The following is a 13,019-nucleotide window of genomic DNA, read 5'->3' on the forward strand; positions in this document are numbered from 1 at the left end:
GTGCCCTCTAGAAAGTCCCAGTCAACTCTGTCGTATGCCTTCTCAAAATCGAGAAGAAGAATCACAAGGTCCTCCCCACGGAGCCGTGCCAGGGCAGAAGCCTCCCAGAAAGTGAAGATGTTGTCAAGGATACTGCGTTCCTTGACAAAACCTGTCTGAGTCCCATGTATAAGGCTCTCCAAAAGTGGTTGAATCCTCAAACTCAGAGCCTTGGCAAGAATTTTGTAGGCTGAGTTGAGGATGGTGATGGGGCGCCACTGTCGAATCTCATCCAAGGAGCCACCCTCCTTTGGAATAAGGTAAATCAGGCCCTCACTCATGCTATCCGGCATCACTCCTGTGTGAAGAATGTACTGAAAGGCACTACAAAGATCTGGGCCAAGCAGGTCCCAGTACTCCAAGAAGAAGCTGGGAGTCGGCCCATCCTCATCGGGACAGCTACCACGAGGGAGGGCCCTAAGAGTCGTGTGCAGCTCCTCAAGCTGAAGAGGCATCTCTAGCCTCTGGCGCATCTCCTCAGTCACAAGACAAGGCATCTGTGCCAAAACCTGCTCCCTGCATGCATCCTGTCGCTCTGACTGGGGCTCAGCCGACAGTAACTCAAGATAAAGGTCAGTAGCAACTCCACGCATATCCTCGGGCTCACAAACAACTGACCCATCGGGTCTCCTCAACTGATTGACCTTGGCATGCGAGTGCCGAGGTCCCACTGTCTCAAAAAAAGCACCTCTAACTCTGTCACCCACTTGAGTCCACTGAGATGCCTGTCGGTGAAAGGCAAACTCATGGCGCCTCTCCTCTGTGCAAGCAAGCTCCTGTCGAGCCTGCTGTAACTGCTCCTCCAACCATGGATTGTCTGGATGCTGCTCCTGCATCCTCTGTAGTGAAGCAATGCCTCATCTGAGACGCTGCTCCTCCTCTCTCGCTGCAGCCCGTCGAGCCAGAAACTCCTGGAGGAAAAAGTGGCTAAGCTGAGCTAGGCCTAAGGCCACTCTTTCTGCAGGTAGAGCCTGGCTGTCCATGCCCTCTGTCTAGAGAGCCTCTACCCTCTCTCTGAGTGCTGAGTCCAACAAGACCCGCTTTGGGATGCGAAGCATCGTGCTCCCACTCCTCTGCCTGTCTGCCACTGTGAGGATCACTGGTGCATGGTCCGAGAAGGATGTCCCTGCCAGGATGCCCACTGATCCCCCCAAGTCACTGAAGTGGTCACTAGTGTAGAAGCGATCTATCCGCGATAGATTCACACCTCCCATTCTGCGGTCCGATCTAGAGAAGGCAAGACTCTCTGGAGGCCTCACAAAGCCAAAATGCTGCCATGTATCCGAGACCCTCAAAGTCACACACAACCTCTCCCAGGCTGCTAACTCGACTCCATGCACAGTAGCATGGCTGCCTCCGATCCTGTCAGAAGGGTCCTCCAACATGTTGAAGTCCCCTCCTACACACCAATGGTCAATCTGTGACCAAAACTCTGCACGAGCACTCGCCACATTGGGCGCATAGATGTTCAGGAAGCCCACAAGGCCACCCTGAACCTGCATAGTAATCCACTGAGCCCTGCCTGGCACAATAATCCCTCTGCCCACAATGGCCTGTTGCAATGAGTCCGCAATAGTCATACATACCCCTCCCTGGATGCCTCCAGGTCCAAAAGCAGCTGACCAAAAGGTATCATAACGTCCACGCAAAATCTAACCACATCGCAGAATGCGGCTCTCAGACAAATGGTGCTCTTGAAGCATAAGGAGATCAATCTCTCCTCCCACAAGGCAACGCTGAAGCTCCTGGCGCAATCGGCCCTGCTGTCATTGAAACTGGGGCCCACCTAGTCCCTGCACGTTCCACGAGACGATCCTCATGGGGAGCGAGAGAGAACAGATGCTGCCGCAGCAGCAAGACGGGCTATCTTCGAGACTGGCTTGGAGGGGGAGTAATCCGCATCCGAGCGTCCTCTAGATAGGCGAGACTGCAGTGAGTGCCTGGCCCAAGCCCAAGCAGAGCGAGCCGTGCGTAAAGCAACCTCCTCTGTCCAGGAGTCCTCATGAATGTATACATAGCAAGGCAAACACTGCGTATCAGCAAAAAAGTACACCACAAGGTGCCTACATCCTGCTAACTCTGGGGGTGTCACCGCAAACTTGGCTAGTGGCCACAAAGTCTGCAGCAAATCTGTAACTCCAAGTTCTCCCATGTGGTGAGAGAACTCGAGAACCTGTGTATGCAACCATCCCACCATTGAGTCGAGGGACCACTCTGTCTCGGTCCTACCACAAAGGGGGAAGGAGAAACCAATTGCTGAGTCCAAGGCCTCTGTCCCCCTAGCGGCGAGGAATAAAGCATGGACACTGAAGCAGGCTGCCTCGTGGTCTGTTGCCGAATCGCCGAGAAAGCGAGTGAACCCGTAATCGAAGAAATCCCAGCGGCGTCGGAGGTCAATGCTCGTCAGACCCCGAGGGATAGCTGCAAGGGAAGATGTATGAATCTACAGAGGGGGCCGCAAGAAGGGCTGACCCTCTCTCGCTAGGCGACTCGTGGCAAAGGCGCTGCCAAGAGATCTCCTAGCCGTCGGCGAGGGACCAGTCTCCTGAGTCGACTGTGGTACTGAAGTAGGAGGAGGGGGAGAAGGAGCTGGGGGGGGGGGGGGGGGCGGAGGAGAAGAGAAGCGGGGTGGGGCGACAGAGGCAGGGGAGCGAGTTGGGGAGTGGACGGGAGCAGAGGGCGGGGGGGGGGATGAGGAGGAGGAGGGGAACTCTGAAGGTGGGGCGGCTGGCGAGGGTGAACGGAGGTGGAGGCTGGTGTAGGGGGCTCCTCCTGCTCAAGAGGACCAAAGCGGTTCCCCGTGGGAACCCACTGCTGCTGAGTAGGCACCTGAGGGCCACTCTGAGTGCCAGGCTGTCGCTGTGGCCTCTGGCGTCGACAGCCACGGGCCTGCTGCCACCCCTCCTCCGCTGGAGCCCCAGGCTCGGAGGGTGGCTCTGAATCTGTGCGCTGTGCGGTTGGCTGTGGCTGCGGCCCAGCCTTGGCAGGCTGGGGCTGAGGCTGAGGTGCAAGTCGTGGCCTCCTCCGTGGACAAGCCTTCGCTAGGTGGCCCATCTGTCTGCAAATGAAGCACTGGTTCGGGAGACCCGAGTACTCCACACTCTGTCTAAACCAACCCCACTCACCCGAGACAGAAGGATGACCTTCGGGAGCGTGTGGGTATCTCTAACCAAAACTCGAACTGAAGGGATGCCAGCCGCCTTGGCAGCTACTGATGCTGCCGTACGAGGTGTCTCCAGGACAGTCCCGATGGCGGAGCCAATCCTGGAGAGAAGTGGAAGGTACTCCCTCCGTAAACCCGGAAAGCAGACAGATGGGGATGTCTGCCTCCTCTACTAGCACATCCGAAGTCGGGTCAAAACCATGTCGCCACTGTCGAAAGTGGGCGCGTGATGCTCAGATGGCCAGTGGACTCATAGCTATGACCTTGGAGGCCATCTCGGAAGTCTCGAACTCGATCTGGTAGTACCCCCGTCCGAGAATCTGGACATCCAAGATCTTGCCCACCTCTGCGAGAAGGCGGGCCTGGAGAAGGTATCGCAGCTCTCCTCTGCTAGGTCGGGTACCTTGCAGATGACCGAAGTCGCCTCTGCAAACGCTCTACCTCTGCGGCGGCAAGGCTCGCTTGCTCTGTCGGCGAAAGAGCAAGTCGAATGGTGGGCTCAGCGGGGTCGGGCGAGGGGGCTTCAGGCGAGTCCCTCTGTGGTGGAGCTTGAGCCTCCATTTGTGTCTGTTGCTGCGGAGAAGAGGCGAAAAATTGAAGACGAAGGGGGAAGCTCCTGCTGGACCAAACACGCCAAGGTAATTGGCGAGGCTCGACAAGCTGGAAAGGCGAGACGAAGGGCCAAAAATAACAAAAACTGCGGGTAGGCGGGCGAAAGGATGGTGGACGGACAGGGCAACGGCGGGGGTGGGGGTGACTGGGCGGGCAAGCTGAGCGAGCAGCGGAGGGAGGACAGGGCGCTGGGCCCGGGGGGGGGGGGTATGTGTGTGTGCAGGAGACGGGGAGGGGCAGCGGGCTGGATTGAGTGCAGCAGGGGTGGCCAGGGGCTTGCGCGCAGGAGGTTACGGAGGGCTGGGGTGGGGGGCAGCGATGGCGAGGGGGAGGGAGCGGGCAGCAACAGTGAGCGCAGGTGATGATGTTTCTGCTTCACTTATTATTAATCTGTAAGTGATGCACTCTCGGACTTTCTTGCTTTTATCAGGAATGTTTGAAATTTGAGGGGTGTTTTGAAAATTTCCACAAATTACAGGGGTATTTTGGTAATTTTTCCAAATAAAAATCAGGCTTTGTGGAGCCCCTTCCTACTTCATATAGATCCTATCCATAGCACTCAAAATTCTACCCAAGTGGATTGGCAATCTTTAGAATCGACAGCATAAGTGGTTACCGTGTCTTTTGGCAGTTGCTAAAAGGATTATAAAAACCTTGAATAATGTAGAAAACAACATAAACAGTCACAACAATTCAAAATTATGCATGTTAATCCTAATAGACCTTAAACATTCATCGTCATCTAGTAGGCTCCTGTCAGAAGGAAGTCCAGTCATCGAGCCCATTTCATTCCCTGCAGGTCAGTACATACATTTGAGTCTCCATGCTGCTCAACATTCCCTCTCTCTTGACCAAAGCAAGGAGAAAGAAATAAATGAAAGGAAGAAATAAGATCCTCCACCTATTTGAGTCCATGGTTTCTGCAAAAGAACTTTGAAATATGCATTGTCAAAAACCAACGGGTTACCGAAACCTTTGCTTCCGAGAGTATGAGCCCCAGACAACACAACCATCTCCCTTGTCCTGTCAAATTATAAGGCTCTTTTACTCCTTAAACACACCGCCCATAAGACATAAGAAGTAATACTTACTCAACATAATTATCTTCTTACATAAACCCTTTCTTTGAAAAATTTCCTTTCAAGCTCGATGCATTGAAAGATTCTTCAGGAAGCTCGCCCTCAGGATCAGCAATCCTGGAAGATGAACAATGACCAATTAGTCCAAAACATATCTCAAGAGAGCCTCAACATTCAGCCACAACAAGAAGCAACATTACGACGCATCCAATCGCCCCAGCTTGACAGGAATTTTGGGGCCACCACAGATTGATACAGCTTCTGCGCCAGCTACTGCAATAAGATCTGCCCAGGAAACTGACTAGCAGCACAACAACAGAATCAATGGACCTCTGTAAAAGTGGATCATCTAGAGATAATGAAAAGACTGTTCAGACCTTGTAGTGTTGTATCCAGAGAAGTCTTTACTAAGTCAAGAATCTGTACACAAGCATCATATGAACAGAACATGTCAAAACTGTTGACAGAATTCAAACAGTTCCTGTTTCAACACAAACTTCTCTTGAAATAATCGATTCCACCCTCGAAAGTGATCAAAAATCATAATCAGTATCCGGCGGTCCTCTTTGGCAAACCCTTGTAACTCTACCCTATTCTCTACACCCGCCTTGCTCAAGCATTCACACAAGACGCCAGCAGCAAGTGGATATGCTAGCTTACATCAGCAGAGAACAGATTACCCCAATGGTAATGAGAAGTCTCCAAATCAGCCCCTCATTCTGCCATAGTAGCTGTAGATTGGACATAAACAAGGCTGAATGGATTGAGTTTTGCAAGCTAGGAAAAGAGAACGCAGATAGCGTACGGTGTCAGACTGCTCATGCAAGGTCATTCACTAGGGACTTGAACTAATTCCAAAGCCTGAGAATTAAGAAATACATACGACATACAGCTGGAAGCTAGAACCTACAAATAGAAATTGACAGAGAGAATAGATACAAACTGGCAGTTTGAAGCCACAATGAGTTCTTAAAGCAATTAGAGCGACAATGTGGAAAACACCAAGTGAGCTGGACTGTTCCTGTATCTAGTAATACAGATACAGGGGTTCAAGGGCTAGTTAGCTAGTAGGCACAGGTATGGTTCACATGGATAAATTCACGAAGGAGCTGTAACCAACTGGCATCATGTGTCAAGTGGTGAAGAATTGAAAATGAGCTTAAAACACGACCGAAAGTTGATAAACAATGCACGCAATAGGTTCTGCAAGAGACACATGAGAGGCGAGCTCCCCCCAAATCCCTTGCGGTATTTCTTTATTTGTATTAATCAAGCTAAGTTGCAAGGTCCTCTGCTTGGAGAGACCACTCTCAAATTTGTATACAACTGGCACTATGCCCTCTTACTTATAAGACGTGTTGCAAAAAGAAACTCCAGAAACAATCGGAGCAAGTCTTGAGCTATTATCCCCAAAAAACATCATAACTGAAAATTTCTCACATTGGAGAGGGGGAAGAAAACAACCCAACACACACAAAAATGCCTCTCTATAGCTCAAGATATGCACAATACCCAAATCCACTTGATTCACTTCCCACCTGCAACCAAAACTTGCTCACTCTGCTCGAACACACACACAAATACACCAAGACACTCTCCCTCCCTCACTCTCTTGTATCAATTCATTGCCAAGGTTGGTTGGTTCAGCATGTTTCTCTCTCTCTCTCTGCAAGGCATCCCACCAAAGTACTGACCACGGATGAGGTCGATGAGATCCGACGGCGACCGATGAGAGATTTCATCTGAACCCACAAACACCCCCCCCCCCCCCCCCCCCCCCCCCCCCCCCCCCCCCCCCCCCCCACCTCATGCCCCAAATACCCCTGACAATGCAATCGATGTTTGCCAATGACAGGTGTAATTGCTACGTCCTTGCCGGGTGCCGCTAGAATTGCCTCTGCAAGTGGTCCCATCCGATTGGGTGTGATCTAGAGCCGCGCCGCCAATTCCGGTGAAATGAAGTTGGCCTTGGCTCCTCCATCAAAGAAGATCAGGGCTTCTTGGTCTTTCACTTTGCCCCAAGCTCGGCAAAGTTCTGTACTCTCGTCCATCATGTTGGGGTCAGTACCCATGCAATCTGGAACAAGTCCTGTTTTCATCTTGCCTTTTCTTCCACGTTCCTCAGCTGCTCTTGAACTCTCAAGCCTTTCTTCGTCCTTGTCGTTCTGTTCTTTCGGTGCCTTTTTAGGGCACTTCGCGGAGATATGCCTAGTTTCCCGCATCCAAAGCACTTCCTCTCCTTGTAGCGCGAATAGTGTGTCGTGCTCTCTACAGTGGGTGCTCCTCAATGCGATGTGCGTGATGTCTCACTCGAAACAGACTGAAAACAAAGGAAACAATAGCTGATCAACACAAAGTGTAAGGTGCAGCGGAATGAATGTTTGAACTTTGCTCAAGATGAGTGCTCCGAACTGTGCTCAAGGTTCCTTTTGTTCTTATGGAAGGGAGAGCCTTCTGTTCTTAATGAGAAAGTGCAATGGACACCAACAAAGTGAATGGACACTGTGAATGGAAGTGCATGAGATTGAGAGAAAGAGAAGAGAATACGACACCAGAGACGTTGTAAAACCCTCCTCCGAAGGCCCCACTCTCTATGGCGAGAGCGGTCTACTTATGATTGCACAAATCTCTACAATGCTTGGACTTGCCGACGATGTCGACGACGACGAGACGGGCTGAAATCTGCAAATCTTTATCCGCTGAATTCTGACTATATGTCGATGACGATGTCGATGGCGACGATGCGACGACGACGCGCTGAAAACTGAAAATGCAGATGCTATCTGATGTTCCATCGCGGTGAATCTGCAAAACGCTGAAGTGTCTTACAGATGCAAAAACGCTCAGGCTGAAAATCTGCTCTGCTGTCGCCGGATGTCCTGCAAATGCAAAACGCTAGGCTGATCTGCTGTGTCGTGATGACGCTGGGCTGATCTGCGGTGCACAAATCGCCAAGGCTGGTCTTGTAGATGAAAAACGCTAGGGTTGTCCTGCTGACGCAGAAAACGCTAGGCCTCTTGGGTTCTGCTGAGAAGTTGCCTGTTGAGCGAGTGCTCCTGCTGCCTCTTCTGCCACAAAATGCTAGCGCTAGGTTTGCTTATATACAAACTTAGCAAAATTGCCCTACCTACTTTCCAACAAAAGTCACTTAAAAATAATAAGTGAAAAATATCAAATATAGAGAAAATAGGTCTATGCACTATAAAAATGCTCTTGATGGGATCTGATGGGAATCTGATGGTCATGTTGTGTGCAACCAGAGGATATGCATCTAATTCAAGTGTCTGGACATGCATGGTCTGCGAACAGACTCACAAAAGTGTCATATCACTTCTAAATCTAGACTGATTGGACTGACTGAACCCTTGTCATGTTGTAGCTTGTCCACGGACACATAGGGTTGGATGTGCCACGTGACATTCCCTCCTTTTCAAAGTGAGGTATTGGTGTGCCAGATCACTTCTAAATCTAAACTGACTGGACTGACTGAACCCTTGTCATGTTGTAGCTTGTCCACGGACACATTGGGTTGGATGTGTCACGTGACATTCCCTCCTTTTCAAAGTGAGGTACTGGTACCGAACTGTATGGCGTCAAGGGAGATCGCCAACAACATCCGGAATCCTCGAAAGGACTCTTCGCCGGCCCACTCTGAGGTGTGGGTTGTGCGATACTTGAACTTCATAAAGGTCTGCAAAGTTTGCTTCTTTGGGCCGCGCCGAAAGCGACACAAAGTCTTCTGAGCTCCTTCAATGCTTCAACTTCGTCGGGAGTCATGCTTCTTTCTTCTTCAAGAATCTCCATGGCTGAAAATTCCTGAAACCATTTCCAACACAAAACCATGAATATACCCATTCCATTCAAAGTGAGTGAAAAAAATCTTGTCTTCCTAAAAGACTGTGCTTGCAATGTAGATGAACAAAGAGACGGAGTGCCAAACCGTTCACCTCACACATGCAAACAATGAGATCGAATCTTTCTCTTCTGATCTAAAGCAATCAACTGTGGCAATTCACAATGGAAATGCCCATGCTCGGTGCTCATACTTTCATGTGCTCTTTCTACAACTGTGTCATGCCAAGGAAGAGACATGGAATGTGACTTCATTAAACAATCCGCATACATTCGTGCTCATTCACGAGTGAAACGTGCTCAACGTACAATATGTCATGCCTAGGAAAAGGGATCACATAAAGACGTTGACAAAAATATAGGAACCGATCACGATGAAACACTTGTACAATGAGTGCGTACTAATCATGCAAACATATAATACTTCCTGTGAGGGTTCTTTGGACCTAAGCTCGAGAGTCAAGATCAGTTCTTCGTGTTGGATCGAATCTGCCTGTGGGGTTTTGTGGACCTCGACTTGAGAGCCAAGATCAGTTCTTCGTGTTTGATCGAATCTGCAACGAGGTTAGCTTCACTAGAGAAAGTATCAACTAACACATCATCCTTGTGAACAATCACATCATCTTCATGCAATTCATCATGCTTGTGAGAAATCACATCTTGATCATCATGCAAATCATCATGCTTGTCATTGTCATCCAAATCATCGTGCTTATCATCATGCGAATCATTGGCATTCAAATCATCATGCTCATCATTATCATTCAATTCATCATGCTTCTCATAATCATGCTAATCCTGTGTGTCATACTTGGGAGAAGAAGGGAGTGAGAAAGTCTCCTTTTCCTGATTCTTTGCAAACTGCGCCTGCACAATAGAAAAGAGTCGCAAGAATTCTTTCATGTGTTGGTCACTCTTTTCTTTTCTTGCTTTGTTCTCGCGATCAAATTCTGCTTGTCTTTCTTTGGCTTCCAATCGTGCTTCACGCTCTATGGCTGCCATTCTTTCTTTGTATTCACGATCTATGGCTGCCCTTCGTTCTTCGTAGGCCGTTCTTTATGCTTCTCTTTTTGCTTTTCTTTCTTCGTGTTCTAACTGTCTTTCCATAAACAATTGCTCCAACTCCTCCATAGGAGTTAGTGCAATCCTTGGCGTAGATGGGGAAGGGGGAGGGTCGGAAAAACCTCCTGGTGGGGAAAGTTCTTCTTCGCCTCTCTCATGCTCATCACCTCCAAGCGAAGTATCCATTCCGCTTCGAGTGATGACCATCCACTGAAGTCGTGGGTTCTTGTGGGTTCGTGTGGTCTGGGGTTCGTAAGTTCACAAGGAACTTGGATTCTTGGGGTTCTTGGGTTCTTAAGTTCACGAGGAACTTGGGTTCTTGGGGTTCTTGGGTTCTTAAGTTCACGAGGAACTTGGGTTCTTGGGTTCTTGGGGGTCTTGAGTTCTTGAGGTTCTTCTTTCGCTTGCAGTCTGTCTTAGAGAAGGATCTTCTCTTCACCCGAGTTCTGCTCTTTTCCACGGGCGCACCCCTTGGCGGTCTTGCGCTCACACCAAGGTTGCTTTTTCCCACCTCACGTCGATTGGCCAGTTGCTAACTGCACGGTCTGCTCTCGATGAGTGAAAAGAGGCACAAGGGGAGGCTGGACGAGCCCTTCTTTCTTGGGATTCCTGTCACTCTTCAAAAACACGATTAGGAATCGACACGCCCAAGCGAACTTGGGTTCGTGCGATCTCAACAAGCAAAAAAAATTCTTGTGATTCTTGTGGTTCTTTCCTTGAGTGATACAGAACACTGTCAAAGCTCTAATACCAATGTAAGGTGCAGCAGAATGAATGTTTGAACTTTGCTCAGGATGAGTGCTCCGAACTGTGCTCAAGGTTCCTTTTGTTCTTAATGAGAGAGTGCAATGGACACCAACAAAGTGAATGGACATTGTGAATGGAAGTGCATGAGACTGAGAGATAGAGTAGAGAATACGACACCAGAGACGTAAAACCCTCCTCCGAAGGCCCCACTCTCAATGGCGAGAGCGGTCTACTTATGGTTGCACAAATCTCTACAACGCTTGGACTTGCCGACGATGAGGATGACGACGAGACGGGCTGAAATCTGGAAACGCTAAGGGTTGAAATCTGCAAATCTTTATGTAGCGCGGATAATGTGTCGTGCTCTCTACAATGTGGGTGCCCCTCAGTGCAATGTGCGTGACAATCTCACTCAAACGAATGGAAACTCTCTCAAACAGAATGAAACACAGAAACAATGGATAACAACAAAGACACAACAGTGGACCAGAACATGTGGCCTCGACTAGCTCAAAGAACCATGTACAGACTCTGGCGTGGTAGCACACTCAGCTCCAGCCCAGGACTCATAGGTACAAATGGGTGTCGAGGCTCAAATGTGCAGGGATGGTGAAGCAGTGCTCTGTGTAAGACTCGCTCTAGACAACTGCGTCGCTGGACCAGAGGTGAAGCTGATAATCCCGATGACCAACCGCTACTACTCATATGTACCACCATAAAGGGCCACCAACGGCTCATAAATGTCAGCCATGTGGTGATCTGGCCACGATGTCCACTAGACCACCGTCGGTACCCTGCCACTGCCACGTGTCACTCCCAGCCCAGAGGGTCCGTCACTCCCAACCCAGAGGGTCCGTCCAGTGTGAAACAGCCTAGACTAACTGTACTAAGTGTCCAACTGTCTGCCTGTCCTGTGAAGTGACACTGTAGCCCTGCTACAGGTTGCCCGCCACAAGACCGCTCACCGTCCCGGTGAGAGGAATACTGAAAAAACTGTGAAAGAAAACCATTAGGTACTGCATCTATACATCTTTCTTTAAGCAGGTTCTAGGCCCAAAAGTGGAGTTTAAACACACTGCACTGCTTGCAAACGTTTTAAGCTTTGAATAGGCGGGACTCAATATGATTGCATAATCCAAGAATCCCAATTGGCAAAAAAATGATGCTCTCGAGCAAAGAGATAAGCTCAGCTTGATTCTAGTGCATCTTTATCCGCCCTAACCATAGTGATAGGAAAATGTCCCTGTCTATGCTTGCAGTTGCAGATGAACCTTGCCACACTTTTTGCAACAACACTCTTCTCGAAAGGTGGGATGACCATAAGCCCCAGTAACACCGCAAATAGGGTTAAGCTATAGGGTTAAGCTCCATCATGATAGCATAACAGAAAGGCCTTCACAGCAACAGGATGGCAACCATCGAGGGATCTTATCATGCAGGGTGGGGTGAGGAAAAACTTGCTCCAGTATGGCAACCAAGTGAAAGTTGAGAGTTAGCTATGATGCGGAGTGGGGGGGGAAACATGCAGAGGCTGAGAGGGGTGGGGAAGCATAGATAGGGGGCTGGTTAGGGGCGAGTGGAAGGGAGGGGGTGGATAGGGGTGAGGGGGGGCTGGGTAGGGGCGAGTGTGTGTGAGGGGTGGGTAGAGGCGAGTGAGGGTGAGGGTAGGGGCGAGGGGGGGAGGGGGAGGGTAGGGGAGAGGGTGAAGGGGGTGGGTAGGGGCGAGGGGGGGCTGGGTAGGGGCGAGTGTGTGTGAGGGGTGGGTAGGGGCGAGTGGGGGGAGGGGGAGGGTAGGGGCGAGGGTGAAGGGGGTGGGTAGGGGCGAGTGAGGGGGAGGGTAGGGGTGAGGGTGAAGGGGGTGGGTAGGGGCGAGTGAGGGGGAGGGTAGGGGTGAGGGTGAAGGGGGTGGGTAGGGGCGAGTGAGGGGGAGGGTAGGGGCGAGGGTGAAGGGGGTGGGTAGGGGCGAGGGTAAGAGAGGGGGTGGGTAGGGGGAGGGGGGCTAGGGCAGTAGATGAAATCCATGGTCCCCTGGTTGAAAGAGGAGATGCTACAGAGCGCAGTCACCATGAGTAGGATAACTATAAAGAGAATGGAATTCATCAGGCAGGACGAGCTCTGTGAAGGGAGTTTTATTCTGGTAGAAGCAGACACCAATGGGGCTGATTTTTTATGTTGGGTGAACTTCTGTCGAGGAGATTTCTTCCCACTTCTATTTTCCTCCATAGGCTCACCAACTTCAAAGGCTTCCACCAAGGGCACATCAAGAGTAGCTTCTGTGACCTTCGACCTTTGAGCTGGCTCAGGTGGCTCATTGGAAGAGGGTGTACCTTCAGTCAAAGAGTGAATCGAAACTCCAAAACAGGGCATAGATTTGCTAGCATCCAACCACTCCAACAGATCCTCATCTGACCCGTCAGGTGGAGTAGGCTGTTCCAATTCGAGGCTGGTTGCTAAGGACAAAGAAC

General features: G+C 50.3%; 1 protein-coding gene across 1 annotated transcript in view; it reads right to left on the reverse strand.

The window, feature by feature from the left end:
- The window catches only part of APX6 (ascorbate peroxidase 6), an 81,948-nt gene that overhangs the window by 3,696 nt on the left and 65,233 nt on the right, over positions 1–13,019 (reverse strand). Inside the window, exons 5-9 of the mRNA XM_086502213.1 lie at positions 5,271–5,313; positions 5,094–5,190; positions 4,927–5,010; positions 4,716–4,837; positions 4,538–4,607 (exon numbers count right to left, since the gene is read on the reverse strand). Of these exons, the coding sequence (XP_086358339.1) occupies positions 4,538–4,607; positions 4,716–4,837; positions 4,927–5,010; positions 5,094–5,190; positions 5,271–5,313 (416 nt within the window). The remainder of the gene's footprint in view (positions 1–4,537; positions 4,608–4,715; positions 4,838–4,926; positions 5,011–5,093; positions 5,191–5,270; positions 5,314–13,019) is intronic.

This window comes from Adiantum capillus-veneris, chromosome 26 (assembly GCF_014529385.1).
Source record: "Adiantum capillus-veneris isolate H3 chromosome 26, ASM1452938v2, whole genome shotgun sequence".
NCBI lineage: Eukaryota > Viridiplantae > Streptophyta > Polypodiopsida > Polypodiales > Pteridaceae > Adiantum > Adiantum capillus-veneris.